At 38.3% G+C, this 20,546-nt stretch overlaps 2 protein-coding genes across 5 annotated transcripts in view; one reads left to right on the top strand and one right to left on the bottom strand.

Moving 5' to 3' along the window:
• Positions 1-11,951, bottom strand: part of DHFR (dihydrofolate reductase) — a 32,577-nt gene extending 20,626 nt beyond the window's left edge. The window contains exons 1-3 of the mRNA XM_074201748.1: positions 11,803-11,951; positions 11,367-11,416; positions 4,701-4,806 (exon numbers count right to left, since the gene is read on the bottom strand). Of these exons, the coding sequence (XP_074057849.1) occupies positions 4,701-4,806; positions 11,367-11,416; positions 11,803-11,888 (242 nt within the window). The 5' untranslated portion in view covers positions 11,889-11,951. The remainder of the gene's footprint in view (positions 1-4,700; positions 4,807-11,366; positions 11,417-11,802) is intronic.
• A 132-nt stretch (positions 11,952-12,083) lies between these two features.
• MSH3 (mutS homolog 3) overlaps positions 12,084-20,546 on the top strand; it is a 182,242-nt gene continuing 173,779 nt past the window's right edge. The window contains exons 1-3 of one of the 4 annotated variants that reach the window (XM_074201747.1): positions 12,084-12,349; positions 17,195-17,315; positions 18,872-19,089. In XM_074201747.1, coding sequence (XP_074057848.1) covers positions 12,161-12,349; positions 17,195-17,315; positions 18,872-19,089 — 528 coding nt within the window. In that variant the 5' untranslated portion in view covers positions 12,084-12,160. Of the gene's footprint in view, positions 12,350-17,194; positions 17,407-18,871; positions 19,090-20,546 lie in introns of those variants that run through there. The other 3 variants (XM_074201745.1, XM_074201744.1, XM_074201746.1) reach the window with 3 other exon arrangements.

The following is a 20,546-nucleotide window of genomic DNA, read 5'->3' as shown; positions in this document are numbered from 1 at the left end:
AACCCAGGTACTCCTGACTCCAAGGCCGGTGCTTTATCCATTATGCCACCTAGCTGCCCCTGTAGCCTATTGGTTTTAAGGAAAACTCAAAAAGGTTCATACTTAGAATATCACAAAACATCAAGGTATAAAAGGTGAGGACAATTAATTACCTTCTATCATAAAGTCTTTTAGTTTTTGTATTTGGATTCCTCATTGCCCAGTGTGGACTTAAATGCTTGCTGATTGGTTGAATTGTTATTCAATTCACTGAGCAATGCTACACATAAATAAAAAGGAAAATTAGAATTTCTTTATAATGTTATTCAATCTGAAAAAAATGGAGAAAATTTCATGTATATTTTAAAAAATATATATACTTTTTGTTGAGTTAGTAGTAACTAATATTTAGAGAGGACTTAAAAAGGCTAAGTGACTTGCTCATGGTCATGCAGCTTATTAGCTTTTCTTGTACAAAAGGCACTTTGTAGGTGCCTCAGTACAACTTCCAATTCAATTGAAAAGTGCCAAGAAGGAAGGTCTGGGTTTCAATCTAGCTCTAACATGTATGACCTTGAACTTCTGTTTTCAGTTCTACAAACAATAGCCATTGTTGTGTCTAGGGGTTGTGCTAGATAATGGGCGAAAATGTCACTAGGTAACCAATTTACCTTACCCCAATGAAGGAATGACTCCATGTCATTGAATTAGTAGTCAACTCTATACAAAATTTGTTAATGCCTGGAATTTTATCCTCATCACTGTCCCATTTTTCCTGTCATTCCCCCCTCTTCTCCCTCCCTAGTCTAGCAAACTTATATTGCCCATTGGCTTAATTAAATAAAGATGCTCTGGCTATATCTTCCTCAGTTCTGAAGGGGACATTCATTCAGGATTCATTCATTAAAACCTTACCATTTATATATAGACTTGTGACTCGGATAGACAAAGAAGTGAGATACAGAGAGGAATACAACTTTTGAAGGAAACAAAAGAACAAGACTATCTACTTGTCCTCCCTAGACACAGACTTGTGTTTACAGCAAATGATAAAATGTGTATGATAACCCTGAAAATTAAGAAGCAATGCACAATTACAGTGTGTGGAGCATGGAACAATTCTGTAGTTCAGAACAACTGAATCAATCATCTGCAAGGTAGCATTTAAGCTTAGGTTTGAAGAAAACAAGGGTCTGTGAAGTGAAGGTGAGGAAGGGCTGTCCTCCAGGCTTGCATCTCTTCCATCACTTCTCAGATCCTTATAAATTCTGACCCTGCTTTCCAAAAAATACTCTAAGGTTACAAACAACCCCTAGATAATTAAATCTAAAGGTCCCTGTCAGTCCTCATCCTTCTTGAGTTTCCAATGTAAGTATGAAACTGCTAACTGCTTTTTCTGGATATTCTTTCTTTACCAGTTTTTTTTGGGGGGGTGACACTGTTTTTCCCTCCCTCTCTGAGAACTCCTTCATTCCCATCAGTATTCACACCCTGTTTTCTATTTGTACTGTGTAACTTGATGCTCTCCCTGCAATAGTTTTACGTATTATCTGGTCATTCAACTAAATCATCTGCTACCATTGGTGATCTACTTTTCCCCATGTGAAACAGACTTTCCCGTAATGCACCTAAATTTGGGACTTCCAAACCTGAGTCTTCTCAAATCCACTCCCTCATCTTAGGGGAAGCTAGTCAACTGATCTTTGGAGTTCTTCCTCAAGAGTCCACTTTAGTTGATTGGTGACCAAGGATATGAAATTATAAGAAATTGAAAAGCCATTCTCCTCCCATCCCCAACATATTAATGCAAAGAAGATAGGAAATGAAGTTGTTGACTAGGAAAAAAGTCTTTGCATCAAATATCTTTGAGAAGAGTTTGATACCTAAGATACACAAAAATATATAATACTGAAAGCCATTCCTCTAAAGATTTTTTTTTTTTAGGTTTTATGCAAGGCAAATGGGATTAAGTGGCTTGCCCAAGACCACACAGCTAGGTAATTATTAAGTGTCTGAGACCCGATTTGAACCCAGGTAACTCCTGACTCCAGGGCTGGTGCTTTATCCACTGTGTCACCTAGCCACCCCTCCCCTAAAGATTAAGTGATGCAAGTATAGGAACAAATAGTTCTCCAAAGAAGGGGGAACCACCCTTGTGGAACATTACAAATGTCAGATTTTTTTTTGATACAATCATCAGTTTTGCTGAATGTTTTCTCTCTTTTTTCTTTTTTTCTTAAATTTAAAGTCTGATAAAAAGTTCTTTGAGAATACAGTGGGAACTCTAGGGAATGAAAAACAAAAGATATTAATAAAAATCTATTTTTTAAAGAATCAGTCTATTGAGGCTTCTGTGAAGATGGAACAAGGCAGGAAAATTACCTTGTTCTTCCAAATTTCCACAGAAAAAATTTAAAATAATGCCTCAACGTGAACTTTGAGAGGTAGAAATAATTAAAATGGATAAACCAGCTTCTGCCTAAGATAACTTGGAAGGACGTTAAGGAAGATCTGATCATCTAATATAATAGTCTAGCCTGACTGAAGTATACCCCTGAGGCATATATCTTAGAATCAATAACCAACAAGCCCTTGAAGACAGTATTCTCAGCTGGAATGAAGTACTCAGGTACTGACAAGGGCCTCGGGTTCACAGAAGTCTCTTTCTAAAGTTTAAATCTAGTGTCAGGCACTTGAATAGCTGTGAGATCCTGGGCAAATCATTTAACCCTGTATGCCTCAGTTCCTCATCTATCAGGAGATGGAGAAAGAAATAGCAAACCAATTTATTATCTTTGCCAACCCCACCCCCCCAAAAAACCCCAAACCCAGAGTCAAATAGAGTCAAAAACAATCGAAAGAACTGAACAACTATATTCAGGACAATAAATAATCAGTTGGAAATTAGTGTCAGTAGTTTAATAAATGCTTTTCCATTCATTCCTTCTTTCTTCATAATGATTATGATTTCCATACAGATGACTCCCAATCTATATCACCAACACTTCTCACCTCTTTCTGAGCTCCAGGCCATCTCTCCTTATCCACTGACATCTACAATGGGTTTTCCCTTTAGCAACTCATTTTCAACAAGTCTAAAATAATGGGGCGGCTAGGTGGCGCAGTAGATAGTGCACCAGCCCTGAAGTCAGGAGTACCTGAGCTCAAATCCGGCCTCAGACACTTAATAAGCCACTTAACCCCATTGCTTTGCAAAAACTAAAAAAAAAAAAGTTTTATTCTTTCTCCCTAATTTACTCCTCTTCCAAAATTCCCCATTATTGTCAATTCCCCATTACCATCTTTCGAATCATCCAAGATCATGACCTCAGTGTCACCCTAAGCTAGAGTCTCATATTCACGTCACACACTGAATCAGCTGCCAGTCTGCCCTTTTCTACTCCTTTAAGATCTCTCTCCCATTTTTCTATTTCCTTTCAACAATCATTCAACTCTCACTCCTGGTTAGGCTCATACCAATTCATCTAGCATTTTGCAATAGTCTCTCATTGATCCCCCTGCTTCCTGTTTCTTTTCTCTGATCCATCCTTCACACCACTGACCAAATAAAATTCCTCAAGTGTAGTCCAAGATTTAGTGACTCTCAATTGCCTCTAGTATAAAATGTTTTCTGTTTAGCATTTCAAGTCATTCAAAAACCAGCCCCTCATCCATTTTTCACAATTCTTCCTAACACTTTTCTGCTTTCCACCTAAGTAGGCTTCGTTTCTACTGCCCAGATATAACATTCCATCTCTGACCTCTGGATCACTGGATAGACTGTTCTCCATGCATGGAATGTCTTCTGTCTTTATGAATTATTTCAAGTATACTGTCTAATTCCCTATGGTTGTCAGAGTTCACTCTTAAAATGAAATGACTTTGTTTACATTTCCTCTTTATTTCTCTGGGTACATTTTGGATCTTTCCAGGAAAGTAAGCTCCCTGAGGGCAAGAACAACTATTGCCTTTTTTTTATTTTTAAGTTTTTGCAAGGCAATAGGGTTAAGTGGCTTGCCCAAGGCCACACACAGCTAGGTAATTATTGAGTGTCTGAGGTTGAATTTGAACTCAGGTACTCCTGAATCCAGGGCCGGTGCTCTATCCACTGCCCAACTAGCCACCCCAACCGTTGCTTTTTAACAACATCAACAATAATTGAAGCTATTATTTAGGGAGGACTTAATATGTTTCAGCAACTATGCTAAGTACTTTATAAATATTATCCAACAATCTTTGGAAGTGGGTGTTATTATTATCCTTCTTTCTTAGATGAGGAAACTGAGGCAAATAAAGGTTAAGCAACTTGCCCACAGACACACAGTTTATCATAGTTTTTCTTGTGCAAAAGGTATTTTAAGATGGGTGCTGAAATGATTTTTTTTTTCTTCCAGGCAACACTTGATTTAGTAAACTTATTTTTTTTTAAGTCATAAGATCATAGATTTGGAGGTGGGAGAGAACTTAAGAGGCAACTTCATTCTGAGAGACAGGCACCAAAGTATAGAGAGTTCAGTGATTCTTATAGTTAATAAGTTTCTGAATTAGGATGGGAAACTTAGTCTTCCTGATTCCAAGTCTAGTCTCTTATACATTTCTCCATGCTACCTCTTAATCTTTTGGTTCAGACATGTATTAAGTTTAATAACTCTTTTTCATTAACTATATATTATTACATCTGATTACAAAGTGACCATCAGGAATTAACCAATAGTACTTACTTCAGTTCTCTGCTGAGAACTACATTAATCCTGTCTTTTAAAGGTCGATTCTTCTCAGGAATAGAGAACCAGGTCTTCTTTCCCATTATCAACAGATTCTGTTTACCTGTAAATCAAATGGAAAATTTAAGAATCCATTTGGATAAATATAGTTATTATAGCGACATCTAGTGGATCCTCTATTCTCACATAATTTTTGTTAATGAAGGATACTTTAAAAAAAGTTAAAATTGCCCTCCCTGCCAAACCACTTTGTATATCTAGATACATTATATTTATGCTACTTATATTTTCATATATACTTGCTGAATCCCCTAGTAGAGTAGAAGTTTATTTTGAGTGCTTAATTTTCTGTATTTTTAATACTAGTGGCATATGGCAAGTATTTAATAAATGTATTGATTTTTAAAATTCTCTTAAGTTTGGGATAAGAGTTGTATGATAAGCATTGCTATTTCTTTTTTTTAGGTTTTTTTTTCAAGGCAAATTATTAAGTGTCTGAGACTGGATTTGAACCCAGGTACTCCTGACTCCAGGGCCGGTGCTTTATCTACTACGCCACCTAGCTGCCCCACTATTTTTTTAATATAAATATTTTATTTGTTTTCCAATTATATACAATAGTAATTTCACCTATCTTTTTTGGGTAAGGTTTTGAATTTTACAATTCTCCCCGCCCCCCAGAAGGTAGTCTGATAATCTACATTGCTTCCATGCTAAGCATTGAACAAAATTGAATGTATTGAGAGAAAAATCACATCCTTGAGTAAAAAAAGACAACTTTTTAAAAAAAAATATTGAAGGTAATAGTCTTTGATCTTTGTTTAAACTCCACAGTTCTTTCTCTGGACAGATGGTATTCTCCATTACAGATACCCTAAAATTGTCCCTGATTATTGCACTGATGGAATGAGCTAATCTATTAAGGTTGATCATCACCCCCACATGGCTGTTAGGGTGTACAATGTTCTTCTGGTTCTGCTTATCTTGCTCAGCATCAGTTCAAACCATTGCTATTTCATTGGCAGTATTGTAACAGTTTTTAAGTTTTTAATAAATAATGTTTTAATTGGTTTAAAAAAAATACCAAGTCGAAATGTAACTCTTATGTGTGTGTGTGTGTGTAATCTAAAAAAAAAAATTCAGATTGTTGTTCCCAATACCTAAATTCCCCCTATCTCTCCTCTTTTACTTTACAAAGGCTCATCTTATAAAATAAAAATTGAAAAAAACAGCAAGGAAAAAAATCATCAATATATTAAAAAGACATTAAATTCAATACTCCATGCCAATGAAAATTCCATTACCTGTGCTTCCAACCTTGCAGAGAAGTGGGAGAAGGTGTTTTCTTATATATTTCTTGGGGGATAGGTTTTTTTGTAATTTTGCAACACTGATTTTTCTTATTTTATGACAGATATAAAACAGAAACACTTATATTATTGTCATTATTGTATATATACTTTTTTCTGGCTCTGCTTACTACACTTATCATTACCCTGTATTTATACTCATTGTCTTTTACAGTCCAGTAATATTCCATTATATTCATATACTGGACACAATATTAAAAGAAATGCAGTAAGTCGAAACAATTTTTACAACTAGTATTTCTGATAAAGGCCTAATTTCTAAAATACATTGAGAACTGAATCAAATTCATAAGAATACAAGTCATTCCCTAAATGATAAATGGTCAAAAGATATCTAGAGGCAGATTTCAGATTAAGAAATTAAAGCTATATGTGACCATATGAAAAAAAGCTTTAAACCATTATTAATTAGAGAAATGCAAATTAAATCAATTTTGAGATACCCATCAGATAGGCTAATATGACAGGAAAGGGAAATGATAAATAGTGAAGATAACATGAGGAAACTGGGACAGTAATGCAAAGTTAGTGGAGTTCTGAAATTGACCCAGAGTTTGAGAGCAATTTGGAACTCTGCCCAAAGGGCAATAAAACCACAAACCCTTTAATCCAGCAACAACACTATGAGGTCTGTATCCCAAAGAGGTCATTAAAAAGGGAAAAGAAGGGGCAGCTAGGTGGTGCAGTGGATAGAGCATGGGTCCTGGAGTCAGGAGTACCTGAGTTCAAATCCAGCCTCAGACACTTAATAATTAGCCAGCTGTGTGGCATACACAAAAATATTTACAGCAGTTTTTTTTGTGGTGGCAAAGAATTGGAAATTGAGGGAATGTTCATTAGTTGGGGGATGGCTGAACAAGTTTTAGCCTATGAATGTAATGGAATATTATTGTACTATAAGAAACAATGAGCAGAAGGATTTCAGAAAAACCTAGAAAGGTTTTCATGAATTGATACTGAGTAGAGAGCAGAACCAGAAGAAAATTGTACACTGTAACAGTAGCATGGTAAGATGATCAACTATGACAGACTTAATTCTTGCTTTTTCTTTCTCGTGTCCCCCCCTCCTTTGTTTTGATTCTTCTTTCACAAGTTTAATATATAAATATTATTGTACATGTATCATCTATATCAGATGCTGCCTTGGGAAGAGGTGAAGGGAGGAATGAAAAGAGAAAATTTGAAACTCAAGATCTTATAAAAGTTAATGTTGAAAATTTTGAATGTAATTGGAAAAATATAAGATACTATTAAATGGGAAAAATCATTTGCAGCTCTGATGACTATTTGTTTATAATCATAGCTAGTCTATTGTTTGGAGAATAGAAATGTCTACATAGCTTGAATATCAAACCTGATGTAAAGATTCCCCCCCCTACTTTACTTGATTATTATCTATGCAAGTTTTTTCAATTTCATATCATCAAAATTATCTATTTGATCTTTGGTAATTACCTTTATCCTTTCAGTTAAAAATTCATTTCTCACCCAAAGCTATGAACAGAAGATGATACATTTCCCCTCTAATTCTTTTATGGGATCATCAGGTTGTGTCTCAATTTTATATTGTGGAATATGGTACAAGATGTTGGTTTACTGTTAATTGAGCTCAATGTATTAAAACAGAGTTCATTTTCCACCTCCCTATTATTGTAGAGGGTACCACTATCCCTCTCACTCCTTACTCCCTGTATCCAATTTGTTGTCAAGACCTACTGATTTTCCCTTTACAACCTGGTCCACTCCCATCCTTCTAGGCTTCTTATCAAACTATCTCATCCTCCTTTAGCTCCATTTCATAATCTGATGATAATAGCCTTGTAGGAGACATTCTATTTCCAGACTCACATTTTCCTGGCTATCTCCTTTGCTAAGAATTCTCTCTTTTCATTTACTTTCTTCAGCTAGAATTCTTCATTCTGCAGAAGCCTTTTTCAGTCCCCATTGAGGAAGACTTCTCATTTATACTGTATATATTTTGAAGGTACACAGTTCCAATGCTGTCTCCTCTATTAAATTGTGAGCTCTAGAAGGGAAGGGGACCATTTTTTGTCTTTCTTTATAAGCACCCAAATACTTGCTGACTGAGAGGGAGGTTGTCAAAAGTAACTTCAAAGATTTTTTTTCTTCTGAGATTGGAACCTCTTACAACAGAAACAGCTTCCTCTCCTTGGAGTTAGGAGGGAACTTCATTTGAAATCTGGCTCTGGCACTTAAGTCATGTAAGAGTAGTGGCATGGGAGATGGCATCATGGGGGAAGGTCCCTTCATTCAAAAAATATTTATTATCTTATTGTCTATTATTGATTATTGAATAGGAAAACACTGCTAAAGTATAGTAGAGGGATATAGGTCCCCAAGGAGCTTAGAAAACTGGGCAGTGTCACAGTAATTATAGGACTATAGATACTAATCTTTCATTCATTCCTTCAATCTGATCATTCCTTTGAAAAGTTTTACTGATCCTGTCCCCATATTCTTTACAGGATAATGACCTAATTAATAGCCTATCATTCAGGCTAACTGTTTCAACCTAACCCCTCTATATAAGCACTAGCCAAATGGAACTCCTTGCTTTCCCCATTCTCCCTAAATCAGGAATTAACTAAGTGTTTGTTTGTAGGACAATGTACAGAATCATGCTTCAAGGGCCAGGCCATGAGACTTCTTTCATGAAACATAACCTTTTACTAAAGAGATCTCACCTTCTAAATTTTATTTTCTCCTCATGCTACAAAGATAAACTATAAATCATTTCCTCTCAACTCTGGACATTTTCATCATCATTTCCCACCATATGACTGGAATGATCTTTTCCCTCATCTCCACTACCCAGCTTCCTTCAAATTTCAGTTAAAATCCTACATTTTGTAGGAAATCTTTCTCAATCCTCTGGAATTCTCAGTTTGTTTCTGTCAATTATTTTCAATTCAGTAATTTTTCAATTTATAGGGCAGCTAGATGGTGCAGTAGCAGCACTGGAGTCTGTAGGACCTGAGGTCAAATCTGGCTTCAGACATTTGACAATAGCTGTATGATCTTGAGCCAAGTCACTTAGGGCTGTTCCTATATTCTTTGCAGGATAATGACCTAATTTAATAGCCTGTGATTCAGGCTAATTGTTCCAGCCTAACTTCTTGATGTAAGCACTAGCCAAATGGAGGCTGACTGCCTTCTTCCAGGGTCATCTCCGGTCATCCTGATGCCTTTCTGTCTACAGGATCCAGAAGGAGTAAGTGAGGCTGGTAACTTGACACAGATCCACTCACTCAAATCCAATTCACTTGCTTGTCATGGCATCACCTCCCTGATGTTTTTTTTCTTCCTAGAGAAGGACAAACATCATCATCATCTTCAATTTGTCCAGTATGTGATGACTTACTTGCATGCTATTTCCTCCAAAACACAGTGAGCACTTGAAAGCAAGGATAGTCTTTTAATCTTTTTGTGTAGGCCCTTGTGATTAGCATAGAATTTGGAACAAAGGAGACATTTAATAAATGTTTATTGACTAATTGGGTCCCACAGTAAGTTCCTTATTAGATTATAGACCCCAGAATCTGGCACAGCACTTTCAATCCATCAGGAGTCAGATAAAAGTTGTTTTGATGAAAAGAACAAAAGCTTCTGGCAGAAATAAAACTTCAGTAATAGTAAACTGACAGTAGTCAGTTTACCTCTGTAGCAATTTGAGTAGAGCATGTATTCATTAATCTAATTATTAATGTAGTGGTCTAAAGGAGAAGAAAGAGATAGACATATTTTTTTTTTCTTTCATTCTTGAAGAAGACCAGGACATCAGGGAGGTGAAGCCATGACATTCAAGTGAATTGGATTTAAGTGAGTTGAGATGGAGAGACTGTACATAACTGGATCAGGCTACCCACAGGGGGCCCTGGATGCAGTAGAAGACTTTGTTCTTTTTGAGTTTAGGTTAGGTCTTTCCCAGGTCACAGTTTGACCAAGGCAAGGTTCATTCAGAGATTAAGGGAAGAAAGCAGAGATTTCCAAAGACCACTTTTACTTAGTTTAAAAAAAAATCAAATTGGGAGAGCAAGACCCTTAGGGTTTCTTAAAGATTAAAGCCAGTTCTGTTGGAGAATAAAAAAAAATCCATTAGGGAGGGGAGGACCCTCAGGGTTCAGCTCAAAAACCTAAACAGAAGCTAAACAATTACTATTAACTCTGAGGCAATCTAGGTCTAAACAATGACCAAATCTGCCTACTTGTGCTCAATCAAGGCCAGACTTGGGGAGGGGGGTCTGTAAACCCCAAGAAATCTTACTAGGCCTTTGGGCACAATACTTGCAAGCAAGGGAAAGTAAGGAGGAAGGGAGGGAAGAAGCTGCATAGCCCAACTTGCCAGCAGAGGTATTCATTTAATAATTATTGTTGCTAATTATCTAAAGGAAAAGGAAGAGATGGATATATAAAGAAACATAGTGTCTCCACATAGAGACTTATGAGATATCTTTAACTTAAATATCACCATCATACAACCTCTGGCTTGTCTAACCAAAGAAGAATACAATCCCCAAACTAGGTTGGGGATGGAGCAAACTGCATAAAAAAGAGATTGAACCCCAGGAAGCATTCCAATCAAAGGAAGAGTCCAAAAGTATACCTTGAGGACCTATAGAAGGGAAAACAAGTTGATCTTAAGGAATTGCCTCTAAGCATCCTTTTCAAATGCTAATTTCAAGGGTACACTTGAAAGGATCTCAACCATAGCTTTCCATTCTTTAATTAGATCAAAAGGAGGTTAATAAGTAGGGGAATTTCTAGGGATTAGTTACTTAAAACTCATTCACCTTTGTCACTAGTAAGAAAAACTAGGAGTAAAGAAATCCTAACAAAATCCAAAAGATCTGAGTAAATAGCTACTTTTGAAAAATGACCCAGTGCTTTTAAAAATAGACAAAGACTTCAATATCAGAAAATCCTTGGGAAAATATGCTAACTCTATCCTGGTGGAGGGATAGAGGAAATAAAAAGTTTCCTCGCATCTTTATTTGGCATTTTTTTAAATGTGAGATAATGTGTTACCATAACTTGGTAGAAAGATTTTATTTTCCTGTTCTTATTTTCCTGTATTTAATGAGACCTATCTATTTTTACGAACAATAAATCTTTCATTTGTAGTTTTGAAGGGGAAGATGTATGCCATTTGTACCAATGGTGGGAAAATATATACAAATCAAAGTATCCTTAAAGAAAAGAAAATTGTATAATTTACGGCAAAAAGGTTCCTTTCATTGAGCAAGCTGGCTCAGCAATAAACATGGCAGCTCACCTTCTACTGAAGGGGTTGTAGTCATTTTCTGGAAGTACTTGAATTCGTTCCTGATAACGGGAGAGACAGATTAGACAACCTCCGGGGTGCAGAGCGCATGCCGGCCTTCGCTCCAGGGGCCCCGGCTGGCTGTTTACACGACCTTGACCTCGGTTCAGGCCCCGAGCTCAGTAAGGGGCAGCGCGCTTCCCCCTCCAGGTACGGCTGCAGGGCCACCCCCCCCACTAAAGGAAGCCCAAGGGGCACAGGACGAGACCCCTTTACAAGGCCCCATCTCTGGGCAGCCCCTCGGCCCGGTCTGGCTCCACCCCGCCCCCCCTCCCCCGCAGGTCAATCCATCAAACATGGGCATATACTGCCTGGCACGAGTCGGCGCCCTCCAGGAGCTGCCATCGCCTGCTTCCATTAGCATCAAGCCCAGCTCCCGCCCGGGTACCTGAGCAGGGGCCAGGGCAGGTCCCCGCCCTTCCCGATGCCCATGTTCTGGGACAAGGCCACTATGCAGTTGATGGGACGGACCATGTCTGCGAGCAGCTCCTCTTCCCCGCGCACCGGGGAAGAACCAACAAGTCCGCGCCAGGCGCTGATTGGAGGAGACGGGCGCGGGCCCGGCGGGGCCCGCCCCCGGCCTCCAGTGCGCAGGCGGGTCGTGACGTCGCGTCGCGCGGGCAGCGGCCGGCGAGCTTGGGCAGCACGTGCTCTGCTGCGCCTGCGCGCCGGGGCGCGAGGAGTCACTCCGATCTTCCCTCCCGCGCCTGGCGTAGCGTTTCCTGCCCTGCACCCGCTCGTCCCCGATGCCGCGGCGGAAGCCGGTCGCCGGCAGGGCCGGGGCCGCCTTGCCGTCCTCCGCGGCGGCCAGACAGGCCGTGCTGAGTCGATTCTTTAAGCCGGCGGGACACCTGAAGTCCTCCCCGGCGGGGGCAGCTGGGAGCCCCAGCTGGGACTCTGGAGCGCCCCCGGAGCAGCAGGAGCAGCGGCGGCCGGTGCGCTCTGGGCGGGGAGGAGGCGGGAGGAGGCGGGGTCTAGGCCTGCGCGAGGAAGGCGGGGGGGCAGCGGGGCTTGGGGCTGCGGGGCTTCCCCCCGCACTGGACTAGTGGAAGCATCCATCCGAATCTTCCCTGCCGCCGCGTCTACGTGACCCCCCCCCGTGTCCTTCAGTTGGACTCTTCCGAACCTCTGGAAGGTGGACTCCGAGGGAGGGTAGAGGGAGGAGGGCAGGAGCGGCCTTAGCCACGTGTTCCGTAGCAGGGATGAGAATGTAGCGCCAAGTCATTAGATGTGATGATAATTACGGCTAACATTTATACAGCGCTTCCATGATGAGAAGAGCTATGTAAAGCTTTTTTTTCGTTCAGTCGTTTTCAGTTATATTTGGGTTTGTTTTTTTTTTTTGGCAAAGATACTGAAGGGAGTGATGCCTTTTCCTTCACTTCATTTGACAGATGAGAAAACTGGGGCAAACAGGGTGAAGTGATAACGCAGGGGCTACATAGCTGGTCAATGTCTGAAGCAAGCCCTGCACACCGGACCACCCTGCACTTAATAATAATAGTAAATGGTGATGAAGACATTAAATCATTGATGATAATGAGACATAAGATTTAGATAGTGCTTATTCAATGATCATATCGACCATGATAACTAACCTAACATAATGAAAGGTTACATTGACAGTTTAGGAAACCAAGGCAGGTTGTGGCTAAATGACAATAATAATAATAATAATGATGATGATGATGATGATGATAACCAAGGCAGGTTGTGGCTAAATGACAATAATAATAATGATGATGATGAAAATATTAATAATTTAATGATAGATAATATTTAGATAGTGCTTATTTAATGATAATATCGACCATGATAACTCTAGCATAATAAAAGATTACATTGAGAGTTTAGGGAACCAAGGCAGGTTGTGACTAAGTGACAATAATAATAAATGACAATGAAGATATTAATAATTTATGATAATGATAAATAATATTTAGCTAGTGCTTACTTAATGATCATATCAACCATGATAACTAACCTAACATAATAAAAGGTTACATTGACAGTTTAGGAAACCAAGGCCCCTTGTGGCTAAATGACTTACTCAGAATTATAAGATCTCTTTTACACAGTGTGACAGTGGAGCATGTCAACTATTTATTAACTTTAATTCTGGCTATATGGCTCACCTTCTTTTTCTTATATGTCTCTGAGAGTATCCTGTCATCATCTCCTGTGCCATTTATTGGCAATGTGCTGAAGCCTACCCTTCTCCACTAGGTGATTCACTGTTATCCTCTAGGGGATATGAAATGTTTAATTCCTCAGAGACTGTGATAATCTATGATTTCCATCCATATGGAAAAACTTGGCATTATAAGCTTATATAATTTCCCAGATGCCCACTTTGTTCTGCCCCTCTCATTACTTCATTAAGGATTGATTCCCTTGGTATTTGTATGGACTTCCCAAAAGCAGAGATGGTAAGTAAACAAGTGAATGGATAGTTATTGATATTACCTCAGATATGTCTTTTTTGATAAGAAATCTTTGATGTCCTTTGCTCAGATATTTTGCCCATCACTTTGTCAGAATCCTTAAAATTGTGTCTCTTCCAGGATGGACATTGTTTTGCTTATTTGGTCTATTACACCTATTTTTTCAATTTTTTTTTTTTTTGGCACTTCTCAGTACTTGTCTAGGATGTTCCTTTCGAAGCAGGCATAAACTATTGTTAAGGATTGTACCCCAAACTTTTCGAGCATGGCAAAATTACTCAGAACTTATGTTCAGATGGCATAGTCTTCAATGGATCAGTTACCAAGCATTTATTTATTACCTGCTGTTTGTTGGGTACTGTGCCAGGTTATGGGGATATGAAGTTCAGAATGAAATAGTCCCTGCTCTTAGAAATCCAAGATCACATTCATATCACAGGGAGCATTGGCATAGGGCATTGGCAGAAAGGAGATGAATGCCAAGAAAAAGCCATTAGATTTGATGAATTCTTGGAGGTTTTAGAGAAAGTGGATTTAGTAGAATGGTGGACATGCAAATCAGATTGCAGTAAGATGTGGAATGGGGGGGGTGCCAATAAAATGGAAGGGGATTCAAACATTTATTAAGCAAGCTCTGCTTCAAGTCCCTATGAGCTTACGTGCTCTGTAGCATAGGCATGATTGAAGCCACTAGAATGGAGCACTGAAGTTAAATTGTGTGAGTTTTCAGGGGACCAGGTGGTATATAAGCAGTGGATAAACAGCACTGTTTCTGACAGTTTAATGGTAAAGGATAGGAGACATTGAGGAGAAAGCTTGGAATAACTTTTGCAGTGTACAACAAGGAATCAGTGAGAGATGAAAACAACCATAGGGTTTCCAAGAATTAGTGTTGTTCCAGAGTAGAATGAGTTGCCTTGGGAGATAATAGGTTCTTCCACACTGGAGATTTGCAAGGATATGACTACTTGTTAATGATGTAGAAAAGATGGGTTGGGCTAGATTTCTTCTGGGGTCCTTTCCAGTTCTGATAGTCTTTGTTTCTGTGATTCATGAATAGTTTAGTGAAAGTGATGGACATGAACTGGTACTTTGGATTAACAGAGCAGGTATAAAAGAATAAGGAGGCAGAGGATTCAAGAATGGAGGGGTTGAGACTGTGAGGGGAGGAAATGAAGACAGATAAATTATGATGGATAGGGAGAGGAGGGAAGGAACAAGTGACAGGAGATGAAACAAGATTCATGAGGAGCAAATTTGGGGAAAAGGTGGGAACAGAAGATTATGATGACTTTCTCTTTATAAAGTTTCTGTGGCAAGAGTACCATCCCCCCTCCATTTACCTTTGGTTCTCCTTTGGCTTCCAAGTTACCCTTGACTCTCCCCCATGCTTTCATTGCCAATTAGTGCCAGTTCTTGTTGCTTTTAATTCCACAACATATATTCCATTCATCCCTTTCTTGATACTTCCATTGCCCGCATCCTCAAGCCATCCTCTTGTCTATTTTATCTATTGTACTTTTATCCAATGTCTGTCTTGAGACTACCCCTCTACATTTAAGGAGCTCTTTTAAGTCCATTCTTACTCTCCTCATTTCCAGACTCAAAGACAAGGTAGCATTTCTCCAAATGAAGTTACTAAACTATCTCTCAAGCTCTTGATTCCAACCCTTCCTAGATCTCATTCAATCAACTAACAAGTATTAATTAAGTACCTACCTCACACCAGAATAGTGCTAGGTGCTGGGCATACAGAAACAAGGGCCCTTGTCACCTCTCCTATAGACTATTGCTATTGGTTTCCTTTTACTTCTGCTCTTTCTTCTCTCCAGTCTACCTCTCGAAGAATTGCCAAATTAATATTCCTTTTTTTTTTTTAAAGACTTTGTCCCCATCTTACCCAGCCAACATTCAAGGGCCTCATCCCCTCTCCTCATTAACACACAAACTTTGAATTGCTAGATTTTCAACCAGGACTAGTTTACCCCTCCTTAAGGCAATCTGGTAGCTGCCCCCCCCCCCCCCCCCCCCCATCATAGGGACTCACTGTATTGGTGCTGGTACCTACTGTAGTTAGGCTATAGTCTGGCTGCAGCTGAGAATTCTTGAACTCAAATCAGTTCAACAGCTTAAGCTTCCTCAGTAGGAAGGCCTGTAGGTGTAAGCTGCCACACCAAACTGATGTCCCCAAAGGACATGTCATTTCCCTGTTTGTGAAGTATCGGTGCCTCCTTGATTTGAGTTTCTGGGCTGGGCTATCTTGCTGTTCTTTAATCCTGCCTTATATAGTCTGTGATCAATCATTCCCATTTTGGCTAAAATTGGTTAGTGGCTACCTAATTATGTATAAACCTCAGAAAATGAGTTTAGAACATATAGGTGAGTAAGTAAGTAGGTAGCAGGATGGAGTAGTGGATAAAGCACAGGGCTTGGTGTTGGGAATACCTCAGTTCAAATCCAACCTCAAACACTTATTGGTAAGTCCCTCCAACTCTTTTTGCCTCAGCTTCCTCATCTGGGAAATGGTGATATTAACAACATCTGCCTCTCAGCGTTGTTATGAGTATCAAAGGAAGTAATGATTGTAGGCCCTGACCCTAGTAGTAGGTCCTATATAAATGCTAGCTATTACATTAGTGGTTGTACTTAAGTTAAATTTTGTATGTCTCATATAATGATAGCTAGAAATTATGTTTTGCTCTAAAGTTCATTTATTTATTTATTTATTTTGCAAGGCAATGGGGTTAAGTGGCTTGCCCAAGGCCACACAGCTAGGTAATTATTAGGTGTCTGAGACCAGATTTGAACCCAGGTACTCCTGACTCCAGGGCCGGTGCTTTATCCACTGCGCCAACTAGCCGCCCCATGCTCTCAAGTTTAAATAAATTGCCTCCTCTGATCCATAAGGCAACCATATCAGGAAAGTTCTATTGTTAACCTCATTTTATAGATGAGGAGACTGGGCTTAACTAATTTGTCCAGTCACACAACCAGGAAGTATGTGAGGAAGAATTTGAACCTATATTTTCCAGAGTTCCATTTGCTATATTACAAAAGTCCTCTAAATGGATGAGGAGTAAATCTGGAACCAGGACTGTCCTTTGTAAAGCCTGGAGAAACCAGCGAGCTTGGGCAGCACGTGCTCTGCTGCGCCTGCGTGCCAGGGCCGCAGAGGGGTCACTCTGAGCTGTGGAGCAATTTAAGTCTGATTCTGAAATGCTCTAAAACATATGCCCTATATGAAAGAATATCCCTTATATTCTTGTCTCCACCTTTTTTTTAATAAAGCTCTGTAAATGGAAAGATAAATCATAATTTAAATTTCCATGTTTTTAGGTCTCTGAAGTTAATGGATGTAAGAAGAGGACGCTGGAATATGATGAACCAGTTAACAAGAGAGCAAAGCAAGCTCAAAGAGATGAAGAAGAAAGTGACACCAGAATGGTTGGGAGCTGTGGTTAGTTCCTGATTAACAGATCTTCAGTTTAACCAGCCAAAAACCTGACTCCTTTTCTTTTTGTACAGTGACAGTGAAGTTACTGGAAACTGTATGCATTTTTCTTTCTCTTTTTAAACTTATTTATTGATATCTTTGTTGTTGTATCATGTTCATCTTCAAATATGTTCCTTCCCCATCTCCTATTCAATGAATTATCTTATAGCAAAAAAACAAACAGAGAGAAAAAAATAACCAAACAGTTCAGCAAAGCCAGCTAGCACACTTACCTAACCTGGCAGTATATTCAATGTTCTTTTCTCTGCAGAGAAGGGAAAGAGTTGCATTTTTCTTATCTCTCCTTTGGGGTCGAACTTGATCATCACAATTACATCATGTTTCAATTTTTAAATTTTTGTTTTTTTTCTCATTGTTTATTTTTATATTGTCATTGTTTTTTTTGATTTCATGGTTCTTCTTTTATCATTTCTGCATAAATTCATTGGCCTTCTCATGCTTCTCTATTTTTCATTTTCATAATTTCTTTTGGTCCCAGGTAGTGTTATGGCTAGAGGATTGGACTTCCTGATTAGGGAGGCCTAAGCTTGAATCCTGTTTTAGCCACTTTCTAGCTGTGTCACTATACCCAGTTAAATCACTTACCTTTTTCAACCTGTATTCTTATTTATAAAATGAGTGTTAAAATAATAATAATAATAATAATAATAATAAAAATAACAACTATCCTCATTGGATTATAGGATCAAATGAAATAGCTCTTGTAAAGCACTTTGCAAAGTGCTATCAAATTGCTAGCTATTATTAATAATTATTTTTATTATACAGGATAACTCAAATTCATTGTGTAGTATTTAAGCTTTCATAGCTTTAAATTTTTTGCTTTAATAGTTTGAAATTGTCTAAGTACTTTTGAGACACCCTGTGTTATTATTATGATGATTCAGTGATAATTTCCATTTACATTCATGAACCACAGTTTGTTTAGTTGTCGTCCCCCCCCCCCCATGATGAATTCTATGCCCTTTTCTGTGGGGAAAGAACATTTTCTTCTCATTGTTCATGAGTGAAGTATCTATTTTACATATAGGATCCCATGATTTCACTGCCTGCTTTGGGGATTTAGGCAATTTAGGTAACTCCTCAGGGACTGGATTTTTTATTGGTCCAAAGGGTATAGTTCAATCACAGTTTTTGATGAGTAGTTTCATTGTAGTAGTCTTAGTGAATCTCTAATATTTTCTTCTTACAAGAGGTATCAGTGGGAGGAGTTAAAAGCAAAATAATTTCTAGAGGCTTATTAATATTGAAAATGAATGAATGTCCTTATAACTTATCTACTTATAATACTGGTCAGAATTTATTTACATCCTTATACAAAAAAAATATTTTTCAGTGAAGAACCTACTTTTAAAAAAATCTGTTAGTTATTAATTGCTATTTGATACTAAGCTCCTAGTCATGTTTTCTAATTTCAAAAATAAACTTCTATTAATTATTGTTAGATATTTTATTTTAAAGATACTAAAGTTATATTTCCTTTTAATTTCAAATTTAAGAGCCACGGAAATGTCTGAAACCCAGGATGGTTTTAAAGTCTCTGGAAAAATTAAAAGAATTCTGCTGTGATTCTGAGTTTCCTTATGGCAGAGCTTCAAGTGAACCACCACAGGGAAGATTGGCAATTTTGCCAAAATGTACTGATTTTGAAGACATCAGTTTAAGTGCAAAGCATATTGTTCCCTCTGAAGATTTGAATTATCGAATGAGTCAGAAGGTATGTATTGTGTCCTGAGAAGCATTTATTAAGAGTACATCTAGGGGCGGCTAGGTGGTGTAGTGGATAAAGTCAGGAGTACCTGGGTTCAAATCCAGTCTCAGACACTTAATAATTACCTAGCTGTGTGGCCTTGGGCAAGCCACTTAACCCCATTTGCCTTGCAAAAAAAACCTAAAAATAAAAGAGTACATCTAGGTTTTGATTCTCACATAGGGTCCATTAGCATCATTGAAGGAGGCTCAAAATATATGCTTTCTTTATTTCTCTAGCCAACTGCATTGTAGAATGTCTGTGCAGTGAGTTGCATTTGAGTTTTGGCAGAGACTACTAAAATTGACCATTTTACTTCCTTCGTTTTACTTATATTTGGTCTACATTTGCCTTTTGTAACTTCTACTCAACATAATTAATTATATTCTTGGGTCAGACAGATTACGTCTAATTCTGTTCTTCTAAATGGAAACCTTTCTAAACTTAGGCACCTAGCCTTGAACTCATTCTAGATGTGTTATTAACAAAACAGTAAATATATACTGTGAGGCTACCATCTCTTTTTAAGATCTTGGAAACTATGCCTCTCAATGCAATCCAAGATTGCATCAGCTTTCTATCTGATAATATTATATTGTCAACTTATAATCTTTTAAAGTTGCCATTTGTACATAGATAAGCTGTTGTGTAACCATTCCTCCATCATCTTGTCTTGGAGAAATTGATTTTGTTAACCTAGAGTGTAAAATTTTACTTTTTTTCCCCTTCATCTTATAATTTCAGTCTAATTTCCTGCCTGTTGAGACTTTTTGAATCTTGAGCCTGCCATGAAGTGAGTTAGATATCCCTCCCAGCTTTGTGTCATCTACAGATTTCATATTAAAGCCTTTTAAGTCTTTATCCATGTCATTGATAAAAGTGTTTTATAGCAAAGACCATGTACATGTTCCAAGTACAGGAACACTCCATAGGATACTTCTTTTGGTTATGTATAAAAAGGTTTGAGAGACATACTTTCTGGGTAATTTAAGCATTTTATTAATAAAACCAACAGGTTATTGGCAAAAGGATGGTCATTTGACCAACTCTTTTAGAACAAAGATCTTTAATGGCAGTAGGATCACAGTTTATATGTCCTTCAAAAAGGAGGTATTCCAAGGTCTGCCTAATCACCTCTAATTAGTTGGCCATGTTGGGTAGGTGACCTAGATCACTCAAATCTTGGTTTAAACAAACACAATTTTCATATCACCTGACTTGATAGTAGGAAGAATCAATATTTTCCCTGAACCTGTCTAAACAAGCACAATGAGCAGAAATATGCCCATTATTGCAAAATGTAGAATTTCTCTTATTGTCTGATTAGATTTTGGCCTGGATAAATCTCTAAGGGAGATTTCTCACATTGATTCTGGATGATGAAGTAGAAAAGAGAGAAGATACAATACAATACAAATAACTGA

The sequence above is a fragment of the Macrotis lagotis genome, chromosome X (genome assembly GCF_037893015.1).
Source record: "Macrotis lagotis isolate mMagLag1 chromosome X, bilby.v1.9.chrom.fasta, whole genome shotgun sequence".
Classification (NCBI taxonomy): Eukaryota; Metazoa; Chordata; class Mammalia; order Peramelemorphia; family Peramelidae; genus Macrotis; species Macrotis lagotis.
Note: the sequence above shows the minus strand (reverse complement) of the source record. Positions and strands in the feature narration are given on the sequence as shown.